Source organism: Oryzias latipes, chromosome 21 (genome assembly GCF_002234675.1).
Source record: "Oryzias latipes chromosome 21, ASM223467v1".
NCBI classification, from domain to species: Eukaryota; Metazoa; Chordata; class Actinopteri; order Beloniformes; family Adrianichthyidae; genus Oryzias; species Oryzias latipes.
The window spans coordinates 29,898,629-29,922,379 of record NC_019879.2 but is presented as its reverse complement, the minus strand read 5'-3'; the positions used below and the strand labels follow the sequence as shown (position 1 = coordinate 29,922,379).

The following is a 23,751-nucleotide window of genomic DNA, read 5'->3' as shown; positions in this document are numbered from 1 at the left end:
TAAATACCCGGCGCAGATTACGTATCAAGTTACAAGGATGAAGTTCTTATTGGTCATAATAAAAAGCAATATTGCACATCACACTTCATCCAACACAAATGAATGTATTTTCAGTAAAAATCATTACACTGTTGCAGAAATCCTTAGTGCTTACATCAAGCAATAAAGACATTTGTGAAGGTAAATTCTTGCTTATTTTCTGTTTGCTTTTCTGCAGCATTCACATGTGCTACCATGAAAATTATTAAAGTCTAATAGCTGAAAATGTATTTATAAAACCAGTTTCAAAGAGCTTGAAATCCAATCAGGATAAAAAAAATAGAGGATCAGAGACTTTCCAGCCTCTGGACCTTATTGAGAAACAAAAAGTTCAAGTCAATCAGACGAGAATTGAAGTCATTTAAATGAGTCATCATGGAGGACATAAGCAGGATGTCTCCTGAAAGCCCTTTAGTTCAGGGCGTGGTTCACATCAGGCGATGCTTCTTGAAAGCAGCAAACTCACTAGTGGTGTGTGTTTATAGGGCGGCGCGGCTTCAACCACCACATCCAATCCCATCAGATGGAATGAACTCCATGCATACTCACTCCTGGCTCCATTAAGCTCTTGCAGCAGTCATTATCATTGAGGTTCACAGACGTTCACTTCTCCCAGTTGTAATTTACTCTTGAGATGTGAATGGAAGAAGTAAGTATGCGCTTCATTTTTGCAACATGCTTTTATTTTAACTGCACTGATACTCAATTCATTTTAACAGTAAGAGACATACAGGGAAACTTTCATTCTATTTAAATTGATCTGAGAATTTCTGACTTTTTTTTAACCAAACCATCATTTATTTTTATATATGATTAAAAACATATAGTCCTTTCACAACCATAATGCTTTTAGGGGTTTCAAAAATAAAAACTGTTAAACCTTTCAGTATAGCTGTGGGATTTAAACAAAAAATCTAGGAAATACAAGTTCAAATGTACAAAAATGTGGAGCATTTACTCTTAATTAAATGTGAAAGTTGTCACCATAGCAACAGTCCAAACACACTGCTAAAACCTGCCATGAGGTGATGAGATAATACAAGAGGCCAACTATGAAGGAATTATTCCTGAAATCCTGAAAGCTATAGTTTGTGTTTGTCCACATTTATCACAGGCCTCTCGAAGTTTTGGTCCCACAGGAAGAGAAGCTAACTCGGCAGAAAAGCTAGAAGAAAGTCTCTCTTCAGGGTGTCATCAATGCAGGTCAAAACACGGCCTTAGCAGATGATGCACACAGGAAACAGATGCTCAAACTGTGAAAACACAAAACCCCTTGAAAAGTCGTTTTTCTTTAATAAACCATGTGTGACAAAATCCTCCAAGAAAATTCAGACATTACTTAACTGACATCATGGGATACAATTTACATTTTCAACCTTTATTGGATACACTTCCCAATTTAAATCAACTTAGTTTATTATACTCTATGCTCATTCTTACAAATGGGATGAAAGAAGAAAGAACAATGAAAAAAAAAGAGTGGCAAAGGCTGAACCTTTTTTTGAGTCTGCTAAAAAAAGACAAAGAATTCCATCAATGCAAACTGTCCTGCACCTGATGGGGACTAGTAGCAATAGAAGTGACATTTTAGACAGTGTAACACTGGCACTTACAGATTTAGACTGTACCTTTTCGTTTTTTTTTTTTTTTCCAAAGCATGTCAGCCGTAGGAACCAGATTTCTTCTCACTCTCGAAATTGTTTCATCATTTTTTGTGACAATTTAGAACAAAAAAAGGGTAAAAAATAAAATCTTTTTGGCCAAAGTAAACACACTTAGAACATTTCTCTTTGTCTCAGATAGCAGAAAGTAAAGACTAAAAATACTGCAGTGCCATTGAACTTTTGTTCATTTAAAGTACTTCTGTAGACTACGGATGTTATTTCACAAATATTTTAAAGTAATTTTCATTTATCAATTGCAATTTGTTTTAAATAAAAGCTAAATAAATACCATCTTTTATTGTCGTGTCTTTTTGGAAGTGTATTTCAAAAGAAAATCCATTTGGGAATTTACAGTTCTCTATTAAAAAAAAAAAGATATTTCCTTGTTTCTTTTAAATTTATTTTAAAGTAAACTAAACTATATTTCTGAGCCCAAATTCAAATCTGTCCGACAGGGGGACAAATAATTGAAATGAAATTTTAAAATATGGAATGGAATGGAAATGGAAATTGCTAAATTCATTTTTGTATTAATTAAGGTTCCAAAAACCCTTGCTAATTTAAATGGCACATACTATACTTGTATAGCGCTTTTCCGGGCTGCTCCCTGTTCCCTTATCCACTTCTGTGCCGGTCCCAAGCCCGGAATAATTGAGAGGGTTGCGTCAGGAAGGGCATCCGGCGTTAAACATTGCCAAGTTAACCATGCGACTCATTCTCGAATGAGAGGTTGTTTTGCTGTGGCGACCCCTGATGGGAAAAGCCGAAAGAGAAAGAAGATACTTGTATAGCGCTTTTCTACTTACCTAGCCAAGGTGGTGTTCAATGTCTTGCTCAAGGGCACTTCAACATATGGGTGGGCAAGGCAAGAATCCAATCTGCAATCTTCTGAGCAGAGGTCGGCCGCCCTACCGCTGCACCACAGCCACCCAACATTTTAAAATGCAATTGATTTTCTTAAAAGTAAGATTGAATTCTGATACGTTCATGTTGAATTCAAATCGCAAATTTAATTTTTAATAAAAAATAAAAAATTGCTTTGAATTATGGGTGAAAAAAAACTTCCACAGTGAACCCTGAGGAGGTTCCTCGTGGAATCATCCGCGTGTGCAGCAGCAACAAGGAACAAGTGGGACTTGGAATTTGGACAAACAGGACGTCAGGGTAGACGCTACACAATTACTCAGTAAGACTTTAACGCTTTCAGCCTCCCTCCATCTGTTTTTCAGACTCCCGCTTTGAAATGTGGCTTTTTCTGTACTTCCGTGAACTTTGTGTCGTCGCTGAAGCAGCAAATCGGTGTTTGATGGAGATTTGTGACATGTCATCAGTTTGAATATTTATTGCATTGCTTTACCTTCAACATTCGCAACATAGTCCTCTGCTTGTCTTTCAGCTGACAGTTTTCCTTACAGTCATAATTAAGTTTGCTCAACAGCAAACAGGTCAGAGATTCAACAATGCAGAGAAATTGAGGTCTGATATTAAAGGAGGAGGTTCTGAGGTTCTGGCTTTGCATCTTTCACTGATTCAGGGCCACACAAACATTCTCAGAAAAGTGTCTGATGTTGTGTTAGTTTCAGCGTCACAGTGCTTCACAGTGCTTCACTCTCTGTTGGCGTTGTTCAGAAAAGTTGCAAAAGGAATTTTCTACTTCTGTAAGTGACATAGGAGCCAACTTTGTGAAGGACAGCTGACCTTTTAGGCAAAAAGGTGACAAAACAGAGCGTGCAAATATATATCACAATTTTAGCCCAAATTTCATCAGGAGTTCATGCATAGTCAAATAAAAAATGTTTAAACCCAAATGTGTTTCTTTCCAATTATGCATGTTTAACAACGTGCACAACTCCTTGCTGTTTTGTGTCTCCAGAGGCTGAGCTTGTTGGGATACGAGCCAAACAAAATCAGACATTTTTTATGATAACAAGTTTGAGATTGTTTTTGCTGGACAGGAAGACACAGGATTGCAAGTTTATGTAAGGACAGGTCAAACCTGACTGAGCAAAAATGTTTTGTTGTTGATTAAAAACAATAAATCCAATTAAAACAATGCTAAAGAGATAAAATTTGTTAAGGTAAAGACACCTTTAACCAAAGGGAAAACCAACACAGAATGATAATAGATTAAAACTAGAAGGAGCTGCATTTCCAGTAGAAAATGAAGGATTGATGCTGTATTGCTGAATGAAAATGAAACTTAAAGGGTCATAATTGGCAAAAAAGAAAGAAAGAAATTATCAAAGTTGAGCATAAATAGAGTGAAAACAACACAATAACAAAAATATATTTTTGTGAAAAATGACAGAAGCGGGTATCGAACCAGCGAGCTTCTGCACCAAGGATTCTCCATGTATTTCAATGGAGGCAGAAATCCTGGAATATCTGGAAAAGTTCAAGGATTTGAAGGACCAAAAGTTATAGCTGGAAAAAGCTGAAAGAGCTGAACATTTGGTTAAAATAGCTGAACAATTGTAGAAGAAGTTAAACAGCAAAAAATGGATGAAGATACTAGAATAAAGAAAGAGAAACAGGAAAACAATGGTTTGGATACTTTATAACATTCAACCAATGAGGATGTACCCTAACTAACAATGCTAACAATCACACAAAATTCTGTCTAAGAACTGTCTCTTTTTTAAGTGTCATATTATCAGTCCTTGAAATGCTCAAAAAATAATTCTGATAATAAAAAAATGTCTGGAACAAAGCAGTCCAAATTGTGGTTGATAATTTTATTTTCAGGAATGCAAATCATCGTCCAACATGCCGGAAATATTCCGTTGGAATTCTTTGCAGCTGGAAGCTGCACAAGCCTCTTTAAATATTCATGCTTGGAAAATGATAGCAGATTAAAATGGGCACAAGGCCATTAAGTTGTAGTGAAGCCAAATACATAAAACTTTTTTTTTTTCAAATATACTTTGGTCTTTACCTAATTTATGTTTTTGTGCTGGAAACTGTAACATTTTGGTTGACCTATTCGAGCTCTGGTCCGAGTTCAGCTCAGTCCAGACTGTTTTTTTCTTTTTTCTTTAACAGAATGATCTCAGCCAGCAGTAGTTTTAGCACATTGGAGAAGAAGTTTAGGGGAAAAGAGGGGCTCCGGGCAAAACACTGACCCCCCTCCCCCCATTCAAGCCCCACTCCCAAAAACTCAAAGCCTGCATCCATACAAATGCAAGAACAACATACATGATTTTTGTTGTGTTAGAAAATGTACTTATACAGTTATACAGTTTTTTTATTTATGTTTTTTCTTTTCATTTATTCGATATTCCAGTGAACCTGATAACGTATGTTCATGAATGATAAAACAATGTATTTATTAGGAAGCAGCAGTTTGCGTGTTTGTCCGGACTCATGACCGCTGAAGGAGTCTAAGCTCCTCCCCCTTCCCTCTACCTGCGTTTCCTCTGAGAGTCAGACTACCTGTCCACCTGTTCAGAGGGGCAAAAAAACTGGCAATGCTCTTTCTTTCTTTGCTTTTTTACTTTGTGGACGTTTGTGCACAAGGAGCAAGCACCCACTTTGCCAGGAGGTAAAACTCACTGTCCAGTGATAATTTTACAAACAGGTAGAGGTGAAGGTGAGAGCTTAAAACAGCAGCTTTGGTCCCCCATATCGTGTTTCAGTAGCTGTTTATGAGATTTAGGTCAAATGTACGCATTAAGATGCAATTAAACTGTTGCTGATTGTTTCTTTTTTTTTATATAATCAGTTACGATTCTGCATACAAATGAAAGATTTCACCTGCATATCTGGGCGCGGGACAGAATTCTTCTCAAACAAAGATGTACATTTTCCTCTGAAAACCTCACTTGCTTTTGGAGTCAACCCTGATAAATAGATGATGCCGTGTCTCTGCCATAACAGGATATCTCATTCTCTGCTTAATGCATTCTTCAGGCGAGGTGAGGAAGTTAGCAGATGAGAAGCAAAAGCACTTTGTTTACTTAACACACTTTATTTTTACATTTTCAAAGACTTGCTGATCCAAAAGGGAACTTCAACAAAGCAGTGATCTTTTGTTTTGCTGTAATAAGGTCTGGCACTCAAACAGAGGAGAAAACAAGTGTAATTCCCCCAAAACACACGTTTTTCCTTTTTAATTTTGCTGTTTACGGCTTAAGGGAAGACATGCACAGAAGGAGGCGACAAAAGCATTTTTCCATCAGATAAACTTAAGGCTAAATCTCCAACGAAGATGGTGTTTTTGGTGGTTTTAACATGGTCTTGTTGATTTATTTTTTCTAATGATGGAGGACACAGAAAGAAAATTAAGGTTAAAGTTGCATTTCTGAGTATTTCTTTATTGAAATTACTGAGAATCAGGAACAGACAACAAAATGCAGTTGGACAAAGCTTGTAGCAGATTTAGCTGCTACTGTCGGGGGACCACAAGCTCCCGGCTCCGCTCCATTCTGATGCATCCACCTACAGACAAACAGATCCATGAACATCTTTGTTTTCTTCATCTGAGCTGGAATCTGGATCTAAACTGTACGGCTGGAAAGATCTGATGTTGCTCGCCATTTTTGTTGCACCAGAAATGTTGGGTTGGGGTTTTAAAGGGCTGTAAGCTGGCATGATAGAAAACAGGGGTGTGGGCTCAGTCCAATGCCAACAGTCCCACCCACAACTCAGAGGTGAATCTCTAATAAACTCCTGCCGCTCTGCAGAAACTATGTCCTAGCAAACAAAAGGTTTATTATTATTATTATTATTATTATTATTATTATTATTATTATTATTATTATTATTATTATTTCTGGCTAAAAACAGCATCATCATAATTTAATAAAATACTGGAAGTGCTTTTAAAAATAGATCAAACAATGATCAGTGGGACTGGCTAACACTTAATTATTTTAAAATGAAAAGAAAAACAGAAACCTTATTATTGCCCCTGACCTTCGTCAAACATCCTTCTCCTTGGGCTCCTCCTGCAAACCTACACCTGGATTTTCAGGTGTGGTATTTGACCAATCCATGTGCTTTATGGATCAGTCAGAACATTTGGTCCAAAACTGTTTTTATGACTTGAGAAATGTTTCTAAGCTAAGAAAAATGGGAACCAAAGCTGAGCTGGAGATTGTGGTCCATGCTTTTATTTCATCGTGTTCATTTCTCGTTTTATCTGCTTTAATCAGTCCACAATAAATCGCCTTCAGCTGGTACAAAATGCTGCTGCAAGACTTTTAACAGGGACCAGTAAAGGGCTCACAATTACATTTCCCATCTGCTCATATCACATTTCTCTAGTCACCCTCTTCGGTCCTCTGCTTAGTCTTTTAAAAGACAGATGAAGACGCTGCTTTTTAAAAGAGCGTTTAGTTCATTGCTTTGTACCTTGTCGTATTTATTGTCTTAATCGGTTTCTCTGCCCTTCACTGTTTCACTCTGTAAAGCACTTTGTGAGTTTATCTGTGAAAGGTGCTGCACAGATTCAAAACATGATTGTGAAAAAATGCCATCAGACATCCGCTCCATACCTTCATTTTCTGCTTGGTGCAGGTACCAGACGAAGAACAAGGGAGGTGTTGTGGCAGTCTGGGGATGCTCTGGGAAGTTGTCCTCACGTGGTGGAGTTCACCCCCTGTGAAGATCCCGTTTGCTACCTGTGGCAGGTCCAACGAGAAGACAGATGCGTCCCCACCAGAGGCTCGTGTGGTCCAGGAGCCGCAGTCCAGAATGTGTCCTGTGTCGATGTTGAAGGTAAAACACCTAAACTGACTCCTCCTGAGCTAAACATAAACCATTTATTTATTTATTTATTTATTTTTTAACTTGTCCTGTCCAACAGCTGAGCAGACAGATGAGAACTGAAAGCCTCTTGTGTTGGACATATTTTACTGTTACAACAGGGGTTATGAAATGTTTCAGACACTAGGTGTATATTTAAATAAACCCCTTTGTAATTTAGGCCAAACTTTATCCGTCTTACTCATATTTGTAACAGTCTTTTGTTGGACCGGAAAAGAAGGAAAGAAGAGAATGCTGGGGGGGGGGATTAAAGAGGAGGGGAGGGTAGAACCGTGAAGCAGCATAAGGCAACAAGTTGCTGGATGTTTACAATCATTGCAGTCAGATTTAGAAGTAGTATAAATTCAAAAGGGGGCGGGGCAATTTATTGTTTTTAACTCACAAATTTATACCACAGCACCATACTTTTTACAATATCAAACATTTTTTTAATTATCCTGTCAACTCAGCAGCAACAACTTAGTTGCTGTGCAACTTCCTCCAACATCCTTGGGGGTGGGGGTTGTCTAGCTCTCTCCCCTTTTTGCATATTAAAACTAGAAGCTGGAATGCTTCCACGATGAGTCACAGAGTGCAACTCAGTAATATCATGACACTGGTGGCATCAGCATTAAAGGAGTATTCATTATTCATTGCATTGTGAAGTTTATGGGCACAGAAAACACTGGCCTGATTAAAAGTCTGAGTCACGGCCCTCTGCTGGACGTTAATCCTCCTTTTAAATTGATTATAAACCCATTTGCAGCCTTTTTTTGTCTTGGTACCCTGTTTTATCTCTCCATCACAACAGATGCTGAGTGTGTTCATCACAGAGGTCCACATATGTTAGCCAGAGGAGATTCGAATGACTTTTGATGGACTTAGGTAAAATAAAAGCCTTGATGAGTTTGTGGGAAACGGCTATAGAGGTTGGAATGTTTTTATTGACATTTTTTGTATTGTTTTGTTTTGTTAAAGGCTATGTGAAAAATGAGTAATAATGAAGCAGTTAGCTCTTTCACCTCCACAAAGTTAGTGTCAGCATTCTGGATTATTGGCTCTGCTGCGGTTTTGTCAACCTTTGTTTCATAGTTTGTTCATGTTGACGTTTATGTATTTAGGTTTATGAGTTTCTGCCACCAGGCCCAGTCTCTTGCATTGTGGATCCCACCCTTCTGTTTCCTAACGGTTGTTGCTGCACTTCTATATAGATCTTATGAGACCGCTTTAACGGCAGCTCCACCTTAAATGATCCAAAGCCAGCAGGAAGTGCAACTGTCAAAAGGTCTATTTAACATAGAACAGACAGAATTTCCTTCATGTGCAAATTAAAACACGTTTAAATCAAATTCCGTATTATGGGGTTGGATTGTCCCCATCAGAATTTGCTGACTGATCACAGCATAAGTTGTCAGTTGCCATCAAAGCTTCTCACAATTACCTCCAGTAATGTTTGATGTGATTGCTAAGTTGTGATCCAACTAGAAGTTTTGGGTCTTGTTGGAATATATGTTAAGATGCTGCACACAGTAAACGCCCCTCTCTCCATAAATGCAGTCCTGTTTTTGGAAGTGCATCCGTGAATTACACTCCAGATCATGGTGCTTATGGTTATGAAACTCAGTCTTCCTACATTTGCTCCAAATATATCAAAAATCGATAAGGACGCATGGTTAGGAGTCATAGAAGAACAGGAGATGCTTTGGAAATTAGAGCTGAATGTGAAGCTGTAATCATGACGTGTGCCTTTCAGCTGATGTTTATTTCTCTAAAGAGGAATAAAATGTCTTAGAGACTGTATTCGTTTAAGATCCTTTCTGTTTGCGTTTGGGTTACTTTGCTCATTTCTCACCAAAGCACGTTCCCCTCTGAGCTGACTCTCCTACCTGAGTGGTGTGAAAACGGCTTCAAGGATCAGGGATGTGGGACAGGCCTATCTAAGAAGTTAAAGCAGGCTTTTTTTTTTTTAAGCAGACTTAAGATTTGCTAAAGAGCCAATCCAAAGGAGGCAACCACTGATGATCTTATTAATCTCATTAGTAACGGTTGAAATTCATGGAATTTTCAGAAAACTGCAGTTTCTCAGATCCTACAGACATTAGTTGGGATCAAAAATATTAAAACTGATCATTCTTTACGAGAGTTTCTATATACATATAGGAGACTTTTTTCTGTGATAACAGGGATAGAAAATGTTTTCCAGTTTAAGCTCCGGTGTTATGAATCCTAATTCCACATGGAGAATTTCAAAAAGAAAATGTCTTAACTTTACGTATTTATGAGGCTTTACACATCTCTATCTTTTAGAATGAGCTGCAGTGAATTGAACAAGTTCAGGGCGGCGAAGCACCTTTCATCCAGGCTGAATCCATCCTGAGGTCAATCATTATTGACATGACACACCTTCTGGGCTCTCAGCGTCTGCGTAATGTGAAAGGCTTCCTTCTGAGGAACTGCAGAGATGCTGCAACAGCAGCGTTTAAAATAACTGGAGATCCGCCGCCGCCGTTTCCATCATTTTTCTATGAAAGGATGGGAGAGGCAGTGAAATGTCAGCAGAGATGAGAGGGTTGTTTATGATAATCTGCCGTAAACAGAAAGCCAACGTGACATTTGCAGGTTCACAAAGTTGCAGCTTGTAATTGTACAAATAAAGTGTTTATTTAGGAGCTCTTGGGTTTCACAGACGGAGCAGGTAGAACGCCAAGAGCTTGATCAGAAAGAAGTGAAAGGTTTCTGAAAGTCAGACTAAAATCTGCTGGCTAAACTGATACTTTCCCTGTCACCATATGACAGACTGTTTGAGCGTGTCATGTATCTTAACAAACAAAATATACGAATCTTACTTGTTAGGCTTTAATGGAAAAAATAATTTGAGAGATGACAGCAAGCTAAAAGAAACAGTATTTTCAAATGTTAAGATTGTTGTTTTATCTCAAACAGTATTTTTATATAGGTTTATATTTACAACACATTCCACAAAATCTAAAATAAAAAATACCAGGAAAGCGCAAAAGCAGCTTTAAATCCTTTTTTCATGTTAACAGTTTTACTAAAAATTATTCCAAAGAAAACTCTGTGTTAAGACTTTCAAACAACAGACGAAAAAAACATACAAAGACTCCAAAAATCAAGTTAATGTCTGGTTTTGAAGATAAATGACAGCAATCAGATTATTCCATTTGTGTGCTGGAGCCTTCACTGAAGTTGACGTTTCGGCCGCCAGGGTTCATTTGCCCATATTAAAGTGTGATTTTTGTGCCATTATTCCAAGTGCAACTCTCACTGTTTTGAGCATAGGTTGGGGTGCTCAAAAAAATATTTTTTGCACTTGAAACTGAAAAAATATGTGCAAATAAAACAATTTTCCCTCATGAAAGAATCCTGCACTGGAAACTGAGCTGGGCGCCATGTCACAAAATCACACAAACGCATAACAATAAAGATTCAGTGTCGAGACAAAATCATGTAAGTTTTTTAAACTGAAAGAAATAAAAAGGCAGGAATGGAATATACTAAAAAATTACAATAAAAGGTCATTACAATTACATAAAATAAATGTATGGAAATCAGACCAAATGGACAGAGAGAAAGACACCCCCTCCTAGTTTTTTCACAAATCTTATGGCACTAAACCTGATATAATAGATGAGGTGAGTGTTTTCTGATGTATTTAACCCTGTAGAGCGTTAATTATGGCAGAAACAGAACTCGTCTATCTTGTTTTGTTTTTTTAAAACACATTTGTCGCATCATTGTATGCCGTCTGCAGCTTCCTCATACTGGCAACCATATAGTTCGCCCGAGGATGAGTTGGGAACATGTTTATTTACAATGGAGAGTGCTAGATACTAATTAAGAACAATTTGATCCACAATAAGTAAAGAAGTGGCAGTGGTACAGAGAGAATAGTTTAGAGCTAAAAACCGTATTTATACGGTAATGTATTTTATTTGTAAGCCTGACAGAGCGTCACAGTCCAAGAGCACCTCTGCAGTTTAACACTCCAGCACTAATGCATTTGACCTGCCATGGATAATGGTTAGTGGCTCTCTTTATTATTACAACTTGGAGTTGAAACACAACAGAATTACATTCAAAAACACGTCAATAATATGCTAAATGGAAGTGACAGCAGTCACAACACTATTGTATGGTCAATCCTAGACATTTTGGAACATACCTGCTTGTATAATTAAGAAGCTTTGTTGTTGAGCGTTTATTATTTGCATATGGAAAAGTAATTTTTAAAAAGAACAGTTCTATAGAAGAATGTTCTTTTTTCTCTTCTGCTATTGATTCGGCTGAAGTATAGCTATAAAACACATTCCTTTGTGCAGAAACTTGGGATGAGATGAATAGTTTATACCTCTCAGTCAGTTGGAATAAAGGAAGTAGTTGTTTGAACAAGAGAAGACAGTTTAGTTGTGTAAAACCTCACTGAAGTGACAGGTACCCCAGAGAAATGCTGTGTTTTCTCCATTTTATCCTCCAGTCTGAGCGAGTATTAAGTGTCCGATTTCCCAACATAAAACAACTCAGCATCTTAAGCTGGAAGAGGGATGAAGCTGTCATGGGACGGTTTGTGCTGAACAAATAAAAACTCTTTTCAACTGAACTTCTGCTGAGCACAAAGAGTTGAAGATCTGCAGAAAAATGCCTGTAAAATTACGCTTTGCTCTGTTTTCTTAACAAAAAACACTGGTGGACAGAAAAAAATAGTCAGCAGATGACTTTATGGACACCTCGAGGGTATACAAATATTTCTAGAACTTGCATGTTTTAGGTTTTTAAGGAGTTCTTTGAGTAGTATGACAGAGTATCAGGTCCACCGTAAAAAAATACCTATTAGTCATAAAATTATGAGAAAAATGTAGTAATTTTACAAAATATGTTTTAAATTTATGAGATTTTTTTTTACTGGAATAAACTTGTAGAGTTAAGAGTCAAAGAGTGAATGTTTTATGATCATTAAGTTAGAATTTAGTAAGTTAGATGTTGAGAATTACTGAGTTTAATGCAAAAGCCTGCTTACTAAGAAATTATAAACTTTAAAAACCACAAGAAGTGTATGTACTTGTTTTCTTTTTTTTAACTCATGTTTTATTTTTCATTTCTTTAAACAAGATGTAACACAAATCTACATGACATCAAACAAAATAAGTCTTACAAACAAAAAGAAGAAGAGTAAAAAAAACAAGTGAGGCGGAAAATAAAAATAAAAAAGCAAGGAGAAAAATAAGACATGACAGCCACCATTCCAGAAATGTAAACAGGTCACACAATGGCCAGTTTTTTATATCTCTCACAATTTTCCTTAAAATTTCCTTCTCTCAATCTTAAAACAACAGTCATCTTTTCCATAATGTAGATGTCGTCCACTGTGCTTGTTTTCTTGACCTTCAAGAAGAGGATTTTCAGCAGGTGAGCCGTTTACCTGTAGTCGCAGAGGTCCAAAGACATTACAGCACATATGTCCACCTTTGACAAATCCCTTCAGGGGTTGCTATGGGGAATCTGCTTTCACTGATTGCACAGGAGGTTTGGCCCCTCCTAACACAACTCTGTATATTACCCTATTACCCGGGCTGGGGACCGGCACAGGGGACCCAGGCCTGGGCCCCTTTCCGGCTAGATAGGCGGGCAGTAGCGCAAAGGGACTAACCCAAGAACCCACCCTGGATGAAGCTTAGTGCGGCCACTGGGAATCAAACCCTGGTTTCCCACTACACTCAGCCAAGAGACACGTTTAGCCGCTCAGCACATATTCGTATGGTGCAAAAACATAAATGTCTGCATTGATGGATTTAGTTGGCATGTAACCAACTTTATTCTAGGAAAAGCATGGCTTGTTAAATTAAAGCTTTTTTCCATCATTTTAAGAGTTTAGTTTCATAAAATTACAACTTTTTCCTCATATTTTATGACTTTATTCTTGTGACGTTATTTATTCATTGATATAGTTTATGGTGGCCCTAATACTTTATCGTAGAGTAGAAAATATCACAGGATCTGCATTTTCCCTCTTATTTTCAATAGTTTGCTTTGACTGATATGTCACCATAGATACAGGCATGAAAAAAATATTAAAAACTTTGTTCTAACTCTCTAAATGAATTCATTAATCGAAATATTGGAAGTTGTCATTAAAAAAAAAACCAACCATTAAGCCTCGCATGTCTCTTTCATCGCCGGGCAAATAAGGATTTGTTTGCATGTCAACAATGATAACATTAAAAGTCAGATGGATTCAAAGACAAATTCTTTCTTAAATGTTTAGCAGAATATTGATAATAATTGATCCCACATCAATAATGCAAACCAAGCAGCCGTATTACGGCAGAACACTCACCCTCAAACATGCATGTACACCAGTTTTTAATTTATATCACCGCATTTTCCTTTGGGCATTAAGAATTTCTATCTTTGATTGTTCAAAGTCATTTTAAAACAGAATGATCTTTAAGATTTCAATTTAAATTATTAAAAATAATACATTTTGTGAATTTAAATATGCTTCCTTTTACGTGAATGTCATCTTAAAACAGCTTTTAAAGATCATGTAATTTACATATTTTAGGGAACAAATATTTGTTTTTGTGCATCAGTGCTATGGAAGTTTTTCTGTAGCATAATTAAAAATAAAAGTCAATACCAGAAATGCTTTTTCATTTTCAAAATAAAGCTGCATTTTTTGACTCAAAATTAAAAAGAAAAAGTAATCTGCCAAACCACTTTATCTTTTTCTTCTTCAACACCGCTTATTCTGTCACTTACTGTAATTAAATGATAAAGAAAATGCTCTGTGACATTTCATTTTCAAAAAGTTCTCTGGTAAATGTGTCGCAAAATTGCGAATTTCAGACGTCAGAGTCAAAGACTCTTACATTCCCGTTCCGCTGTGCAGATTTCTTTGATAGTTTCGGCTCTACATACAAAGCGCCCAACCATTGAATGCCAATTGAAAGATAAACCAGTTGAACTTTGACCAATCACAGACTTGGATTTGGTGACGAGTGGATAGTGTGCCCTTTAATCCGAGGCAGTACCAACTGTTTCACAATTGATCACGGCGGAGAAATTAATAATTGGGGTTTGAGCCTGGCCGGATTTACATAACACCAAGTCTTTCATATAACAGAATAGAGCTGTGAAAGAAAAAGTCTGGAGAAAGAAAGAATCACCAGATTTACACCGCTTTGACTTTCACATCAAGACTCTTCCAAAGATATAATAAGAATTAGCTTTGTGGTCATTGTACAGAATACAACAAAATGAAGAAGCAGATCCCTTGTGCAAAGAATACAAATAAAAAAAGGTAAAAAATTATACAGCAGTGTTTACATCCTTAGGTAAAAGGTGGGAGTTCAACTTGACAGCAAACTGAACTCCAAATGCAGGACTGAGCCAATTCGCAAAAAAATAGCAAATAAAGAAAAGCAGAGCAGGATGTTGGGCCTGAGGAGGGTTAGAGTTTGCAGCATGAAGTATGTCTTTATCTTTGCTGCAGTGACCGTTTTTCACTATCGATTTGATTGACTGACACACTAACCTGCAACAGTTTGATCCCCTTTCTGATTGATATTGATTTTTTTCTTATTTAATCCATGCATTGAGTTTTACTTGAATTGAGCTTTAAGCATAGATCTTTTTTGTTTTTGTTGGCACACTAAAATACAGAATGATGCATTTTGTTTGGATTTTAGAGTTTGCTTGTGTCTGTCCTCCACATTTCCAGACAGTGACCATGCCATACATGACTGACAGTAACTTCCTGTGACCTTGCTCTCTTTTTTCCCATAGTTACAATTAAACATAAGTGAACTTTAAAATGAATGTGAGAGAAGACGAGCGGAAACTCCTGGCTTTTGGCTTTTCTCGTTAACTTTTAAAAAGGTTTCCGTTTAAAGTCAGGAACGGTCCTATTCCCGAATGTAATTGCTGATGTTAAAATTGCAGGTCTGTATAATGTAAAAGGTGGGTTTTCAGAAATCTATAGGTCCTGTTTTAGTTGATGCTGTCTTGTACCCAGCGTGCACATTGGAAGTAATTACCTGGGTGGTAGCTGCAGTGAACCGTGGCAATGAATTCCCACGCAGCTTAAAAGTTCGCCGACGCTTCAAAACAATTATGTTAAATCCAGTTCGAGTGCTGCAGCCTGCTTAGTTAGCGTCATTTAGAGATGAATGATTATGAAGAAAATATGTCTCGTCTCCGAGAGCAATTTCATGTGATGAGATACCGGTTCCATCACCGCACCGAACCACAGCGATGCTGCTGATGCTGTTAGCTAAAGAAAATGTTCGGGTTGAGCTTTTATTTCCTCTTTCTTCTCATCTGCAGCCATGTGGTCTTAATGAAAGGAATAATGCTGGTGGTAGCCCGGGGGTTTTCACCATCACTGCAAGAAGACCATCGACTCCCGCTGTACACATGCGCTGATGGCTGTAGATATGCCATGCTTTAACTTTATGGACAAAAGATTTTTTTAACTCCCCTAGGGAGCTTTTTCACATCTATCTGATGAGGCGTTTCAAAGGTTCGCTCTCTCGGTTTAATGCCTCCCTCGGTATCAAGGGCATTTACTCAGGGAGGGAGAAAAGAAACGACAAGTTGATGACAAATAAAGCCTGCTCTGTGATCTGGTGGCAGAGTTCAGTCAAGTTAATGATACGACTGAGCGTGAGAGCAGCTGCGAGACAGAACTTCAGCTGCTTCTGGCACTGGCATCACATCAGGATCACCCATTTCGGGAAGTGATGTCTCGCCCTCCTCCTCAAAAAGGCGGTGAAACAAAACAAAAAAAAATCGTTTTCAAGCCCAAGAAAAAGAGAATGCAGTGCAGTTATTTAAAGGAATGTTTTTCTGCAGTCACAGTGATTTAATCACGCAACAACAAAGCCATTATCATTATGCATAGTAAAAAGAACCAGCGTTCTCTTTCCTCTGGCGGTTTCAACGTTGAAAGTGAAGAATTAATTGCAAGCTGTGATACATATTTCATAGCATGATTGCAAGATGAAACGCAGCTTTTAAAACTATTCCAGAAAACCAGCAGAACATCTTTGTAATGAACTAATTCTCCAGATTAAATGAAAGTTTGCATGTGTTTGACTAAACGTGTTAAAGAGGCGAACGGTCAAGCAGTTTTCCCGCCCTCTTTTTTTTTTTTAAAGTCATTAACTGTGCAACTCAAATGTTGTAAATTAACAACATAATCCCTAAAATACATATTTTCAAGTAAAGGTTTGTTTGAATTCAGTCACTTATGAACACATCAAGTAAATGATAATAAAGGTTAAGTGTGCTTTACTGAAGTCAAAAGAAGAATATGATTACAATCACACCCTACAGAGTATTGGTTCTACAGAATGTACATACAGAATAAAAAGGGTCTGTTTTGATCAAACTTTAATCTGAGAGTTGGAAGCTACAGTCCCTTCAAGTTTTCAAAAATTCTTTTGCCTACATCTAAAGTCTCGTGTCTGACCAGATCACACGTTGACAAGTCTTATCTTTGCTCATTCTGCAGCAGAGCAGCTGATGTCTGCATTTTCACCCCGTGCTTTTTCCAGGGGAACACGTGCCCGACACCCACTGTGAAGGTGGTGCCCCACCTGCAGAAGACGCCTGTGAGGTTCCCTGTCCGGCAGACTGTGTGGTCGGCTCCTGGTCCCTGTGGTCACCGTGCTCGCACAGCTGTGCCAACAAGACTGCAGAGGGAAGACAGAGTCGGACTCGCACCGTGTTGGCCATTCCACGAAAAGGTCATTCCTCTTCTGCTAACGCTCTGCGCTTATTTGCTGCTGCTCTTCTCCACATTGTCGGTTTTGAACCGAGGTTTCTTGCGGTCCAAGGTGTTGTTGAAAAAGCAACACTGAAATATGAATATGAAGATACCTAAAGGGTCTATCACGCTTTTCTTAAGCCTTTCAGAGTAAACTATCTCCATATGATATTATGAACATAGTTTGGACTCTGTGGGAACTGTGCTGCAGAGGGGGACGAGGGCCGTAATGCAAAGCATCCTGGACAGTCCCAGACATCTTTTGTATGACACGATGTCTGCACAGAAGAGTAAACAGAGTAATAGGCTCCTTTCACTGGGCTGCAGGACAGAGTGCTTTAGGAACTCATGTGTCCCTTCAGCTATCAGGCTGTTTAATGAACCTGCCTGATATGAACTGCTATTTTATTTAATGAACTGTCATTTTTATTGTTATTTATTGTGCGTGTCTGTGTGTGACACCTGAATTTCTCCCTTGGGAGAATAAAAAAGTTTCTGTCTGTCTGTCTATATTTGACACACTAAAATAATATTTTTTGATGAAATACTACTTATTTTTGCCTCTCATTTTCCTACCTGGGAGTAAGACGACTCAATCTCTGATATCCCGCCTTTCTCTCCGTGCCTCTTTCATGACATCAACCTAGATTCGGCCTCAGCAGTGTGTCTGCGTTTCTCCCACAAAAACAAACAACATCTGAACTTTGGCAAAGATGGATGTATTTTTTGTTCATATAAAAGGAAAGCGTTTCGCCGATCACCACTAGCTCCACGGAGAAAGTGTGTGTTAGCATGGGGGCGGAGCATGCAGCGCAGACTCTTCCTGGAAGGGTTGGTTTCTCACTCTGACGTCACAATGTGACAACCCGCTCATTTTGTGGATTTGGACGGGCTGGTGCTCAGAGAGCAGGTTTTTAGAGGAATTCTCAGGGATGTGTGAATCAATCAAAATACCACTTTGGGGTTGTTTTTGTTAGAAATGAACATTTAAACTTAAAAGAAGTTGATTTTACATGATATAACAAAATCATTCTTAATGATTTCACTGACCCAATTTGTGTAACGTTACCACAACTAATGCTCTTGATCAGGGGTGTCTATGGCCGACCTACTGCTGGTTTTCCAGGAATCCTGCCTTATCTGCTGCTGATGACCTGGATGAGGTGCGTTTGGCTTTTTAGGAGTTTCAATGTTTGGACATCATGTTGGCCACTCGAGGCCTGGATTTTCACACGTCTGTTCTAGATGTAAGGAAAACCCAATGAGATCTCCAGAAATTATTAGACAATGTGGAGGCTTGTAGCAGAGGACGGTTTTCTTATGATGATTGATAAGTTGTTTATCTCACTTGTACCATGGTCCCTGACGAAATGAATTGAGACTAAATCAATTATTTGTTATTTTTACCATTCCAATTATTTTTCACAAAAAGCAGATTTTTGATAGTGATGCGTTGTCAAAGTAACGGCTACAGAACCTGCTTCTCGCTCTGCTACAGCAGGTGTATGAGCACTAACCAGCGGTGGAAAGTGGTTTATGTGCTAGACGTCACGTTAAGTTATCCAAACCATCGTTTCAGAGGAAAAATTCACCTCTTAGTGATTCTTTGTCCAGAAAACCAAGCTAAAGTTTGTTTCATGAACAAACGTTTTCCTTGATCGCTTTCATTCATCGTCTTCCGTTTTATCCCTTTCCGGGTCACGGGGCTGCTGGAGCCTATCCCGACCACTTATGGGCGAACGCAGGGGACACCCTGGACAGGTCGCAAGTCTGTCACAGGGTCACACATATCACACACCCAATCACTCTCACACCTACGGACAATTTGGAGTAACCAACCTATGAAGCATGTTTTTGGGCGGTGGGAGGAAGTCCCTGGACAGAATCCACGCGTGCACGGGGAGAACATGCAAACTCCACACAGAAAGGCCCCCAGCCAGGACTTGAACCAGGGGCCTTCTTGCTGTGAGGCAAAAGTGCTGACCACTGCGCCTCCGTGCAGGATTTATTAAACTATTGAAACTGGTGATAAGGGGCTGAGCATCTGAGCAGAACTCGGCTGTTCTCCTTTAAAGGCCCAGTCCAATGCAAATCCTGTTTTGGGTTTTTTAACACGCTCTGGTGGCAAATTTCTGTTGATAGAAAGAACATTAGGGTTAAAATTGCATTTGTGAGTATTTTCTTAATTCAAAACATTGTGAACCAGGTGCAGATGAAGGAATGCCATTTGAAAAAGCTTGTAGCAGTGACGCAGAAGCTACAGTTGGCGGGTCACAAGCTCCCAGCACCGCTCCATTCTGATCATCCACCTGCAGACAAATGGATCCATGTATGTGTTAGTTTTCCTTGACTGAGTTGGAATCTGGATCTAAAACTGTAGGACTGGATAGATCTGATATTGCTCACCATTTTTATTGAACCGCTAATGTTAGATTTCTGCTGTAGACTAGCAGGAGTGAAACAAAGGGATGATGGGAAGTCAGGACAGGATTACCACAACCTATAGATGAATTTCTGATGAACTCCTGCTGCTCTGCAGAAACTATGTCCCAGCATATATCATAGTATTTTTGCATCACCCTTTATTTTGGCAATAAACGGCACAATCTTGAATAAAAGACCACTGGGAATGCTTTTTCTTATCCATTTAGAAATGTGCTTAGGTTTTGTCAAAATCCTTTTTTTTGAGTTTTATTTATTCATTTATCTTTATTTTAACAGGAGTAACAGTTGAGAAAAAGTTCTCATGTACATTGAGTAAGTGACATTGAGTAACGTCACTTTAACAGCAAAATAAATGTTTAGTTGTTTTTTTTTTCCAGGATTTTCCCCAACTGTTATAATTAAAGCGTGACATTTATTTTCTTTAATTAACCCGTGTCTTCAGTTTTCCAAATCCTCTTTAGTCATTTCCATTCATCAACAGAAATTCCCAGTAAACACTTGTGGTTTGGTTAAATATCTATCAGCATGAATGCTTTAAATATTTGACCTATTAAATTCTGAAAGTCTTATAGTTTCAGCAGCATTAGAACTTTTTTTTCAGAGTTTTCTTGACGTGTTTGTTCGTCCCCAGATGGTAAATCTTGTCCAGCAGCTCCAGCCTTGGAGGAGTGGCGAGTCTGCAGCGACCATCCCTGCATGGTATTTCACTGGGAAGCCTCAGCTTGGAGTCCGTGCGTCCAAAACTCATCTGCTAGACTCAACTTGAGCGCTCTGGGGAATGACGCCTGTGCTGTCGGCGTCCAGAGCCGCAGAGTCACCTGCGTGAAGAAGAGCGGGGGCCCTGTGAGCAGTAAAAGGTGAGCCATGAAGGGGCGCTACACTGTTATTTTAATCCATCCTCTGTGTTTGAAAATGTTGATTTTCACATCAGCATGTCTGGAGAGTTTCAGGGTGGTACGATGAGCAGAACTCATAGTCTTAAGGACGTCTTGGTGCTGATGTGTGATCTGTTTGTGTGTCAGTTTGACATTCGATCGTGTGAGGAAAAGAAAACTAACCAAATCTCACAGGTGTGTCATCTTTCTCAGCATCTGATGTTATTTGGGCCATGTCGGCTTTTTAAAGCAATTATGCTGAAGGGTTCCCACTGAGAACGAAGACGGCTCGCATAATCGTTGACATTTATATTTCATGATATTTAAACATGATTAATATTTAAAACGAGGTTTTTTTTTCTGAGCAAAAACTGAGCCTTTCCATCCTGCAACATTTTTTATTTGGCATAAATTGTCCCCTTGGGGAAAGTAAATTGTGCATGGGGGGTTAAAGATGTAATCTTTAAGTATGTAAACATACTTTCAAGTGGAAACAAACATATGACCGGAGGATCTATATTTATAGATGATCTCGAAGACCGGATCCGTCATGGGATCATCCCACAGTTCTGTGCCCTCCTTTAAGCTCCTTTAGTGCTTTTAATGTCACTTTTTCTTCTTTTTATAAACCTTCTATTCCTCCGCTCTGCCCGCACCCCCACCCCCACCCCCCTTTAGCAACGTAATATCAACCAGCGCTTTTGTGCTCTCTTTTTAATGATGTTAAAGCCCACACCAGAAATACAGAATTATAAATAATTCACAAAGTTTGCCCCCCTTTAGTTCAGTATGTTATTGACAGGGTCATAAAATAGATTATGAAGACCCCCCCCCCCCCCCCCCCCTCTTACTGATGCCTTTCTTGTCTCCCACCACAAAGGCTTTAATGAAAGCTGTCATTTCTGCTCCGCCAACAAATCCTGCCTGTACAGTTTGCCGTGAATTTAATTACTTTCTTCCTACTCACATGGCTGCAGTGTGAATGGAGCAGTGTCTCTATTTTTCTTCTTTTAAATGTACCTGTTGTGACCCTGAGTGACGAGGAAGGTTTTGTGTACATTTTGAAAAAATAAAAACATAAATGAAATGGATGTGTGACTCAAACCGTGGTTGTATCCTTAAAGGTAACCTGGACACGGCGTCTGAACCTTTCAACTTATAGGAAGATCCACTCTGATGGCAGAACCAGCTGACTGAAAATGGAAGCAAGGCTAAACTAGCACAACATTTTTATCATTTTCAGGTGTTCATGAAAATCCAAACATTTGCTCCTTTTATCTGATCAACGGATCCACAGATGGATGCTTTTGTTTTGCATTTTTTTATGTTTTTGTAAAGAAATCCTTGTAACATTTACCAGGTATTCCCCTACAGTGTTTCAGTCTATAGACATTTATTAATTTAGTTTATGAGGGCTCCTCCTTAACCCCTTAAACATTAATGAGATGGCTCAAAAATGTGCTTACATTTATTCTTGTGTGCCAAAGGTAAAAAATTAACATATATATGAATATGGTTTACTATGAAAGGCTTGAGAATAGCATGGTATAGGCCATTTAATATTTAGTTATTTTGAGAATAATTTTAGTTTAAGTCTCGTATTGTTCAATGCAGCAGCTGAGATTTCCTGCCCCTCCACAGTCCAGTGAGGTGGAAGTGAATGTGATGAAGGACCGTCTGTGATGAAGGACAGTTTGTTCTCCGTTCCTCGGTAGATTAAACATCTCCATGTCCCTGTCAATGACCTGTCCAGCCATTTGGATGGATTTGCTGTTGGACATGTGTAGTTTTCTGCAGAGAAAGGTATCCCTGCTGGCACTGAACATCGTCTCTTCAGATACTTGAAGCAGTCCAGCATTTCCTCCTGCTGACCTTGGATGGTGGACGGCTGCAGTGCAGAACACACCTGAGACCTCCTCAGTTATCTTCCTGCAGCAGGAATCCAATAAACCTCACTTTCAGATTCATCAGAACATTTCTGCTGGAGATGACTTTATTTCAGGTTCTAACATCTAAATGCCAAAAGAGAAAGTTTATTATAATCAACAAACACTGGAAATTAGAGACAAATTTAAATTTTTGACACAATAATTCTTACCTTAACCCATTCCTGAAGAACTAACAACTCTAAAACGACCTTGACTTCTTTGGATGTCGTCAAAGCTGAACCCCATGGCCTCGACTGGGAGTCTAATGTTCCCATTTTGGGCAAATCACATCATATTTCCCAGCTGCTCTGTTGCGCTGCCATGCCCTCTGGCATACATCAGCGCAGAAGGCAGGGGGGAGAGAAAGGATAAAGCTGAGGAAGGATGGCTTTTAGGTAGCCTGCCTCCTTATGCTGTGGCATACTTTGATGTCACTCCAGAGCGTGCTGGCTTTCTGCTGCCGAGGCAATGTGGCAACACGCTGGGTCTCCGGCGAGACCTGGATCGGATTGTCGGGCAGAGAAAGTCGCTGGGTCTGAAATAAAATTTGGAGGTGTGTGTGTGCTGAACTGGGTGTTGAGGAGGAGGTTTGCCTGCTGGTTAATGAAGGCATCAAAGCTCATGAATTCTTTTTTCTTATATAGCCGCACAAGTCGGAATCTCTTTAATTCTGCACAATGTGGGGGGAAAAGCCTAGCCAATGGGTTGCTGCTGAGGCATCAGATGTATACCTGTCCTAATGGAGAGGAAACACAAGATGATTTGGAATCATAAGAGTCAGGAAATAAATCTTAAGAGATTTAATGCTATCCTGTAGCATGACAGGAGTCCTGAGCAGCAGTCTGCATGTTCTCATTTCTCAGGATAATTAGCAGCCATGCTGATTGATTTTTTTTTCTCCAATAATGATTTCCCAATCTTTTTTGTGCTACGACTACACTAGCGTGGCTGCTCTTTATTGGACGATGGATCACCCGCCCGGTGGTGAATTTATGTTTTCTACTCTGCTGGCCTCCCTGTAAACTGTTCCTTGGAGCAGACGGAACACGGACCTCCTCTGGAACCCCCGTTTGAGAACCTTGTGCGCCCGTCCGTCTCCACAAAGTGCTCAACAGTGGCAGTGACCACGCAGAATGTCTCAGAGGAGCCTGTCTCAGGAGGCTGTGACGACTGGCACTAAAGCAGAGGAGTTTACTAAATCTCTTTTATTTCAGCGCTTTTCAGTCTCTCCGCATTTTGTCATTGGGCTCCAATGTTTCTGAGTTTTT

At 39.1% G+C, this 23,751-nt stretch overlaps 1 protein-coding gene across 2 annotated transcripts in view; it reads left to right on the top strand.

Annotated features, from left to right (window-relative positions):
- Positions 1-23,751, top strand: part of thsd7b (thrombospondin type 1 domain containing 7B) — a 221,223-nt gene that overhangs the window by 123,568 nt on the left and 73,904 nt on the right. For both annotated transcript variants that reach the window (XM_023950471.1, XM_020702165.2), the window contains exons 8-10: positions 7,221-7,421; positions 17,024-17,215; positions 20,312-20,537. In XM_023950471.1, the coding sequence (XP_023806239.1) occupies positions 7,221-7,421; positions 17,024-17,215; positions 20,312-20,537 (619 nt within the window). The remainder of the gene's footprint in view (positions 1-7,220; positions 7,422-17,023; positions 17,216-20,311; positions 20,538-23,751) is intronic.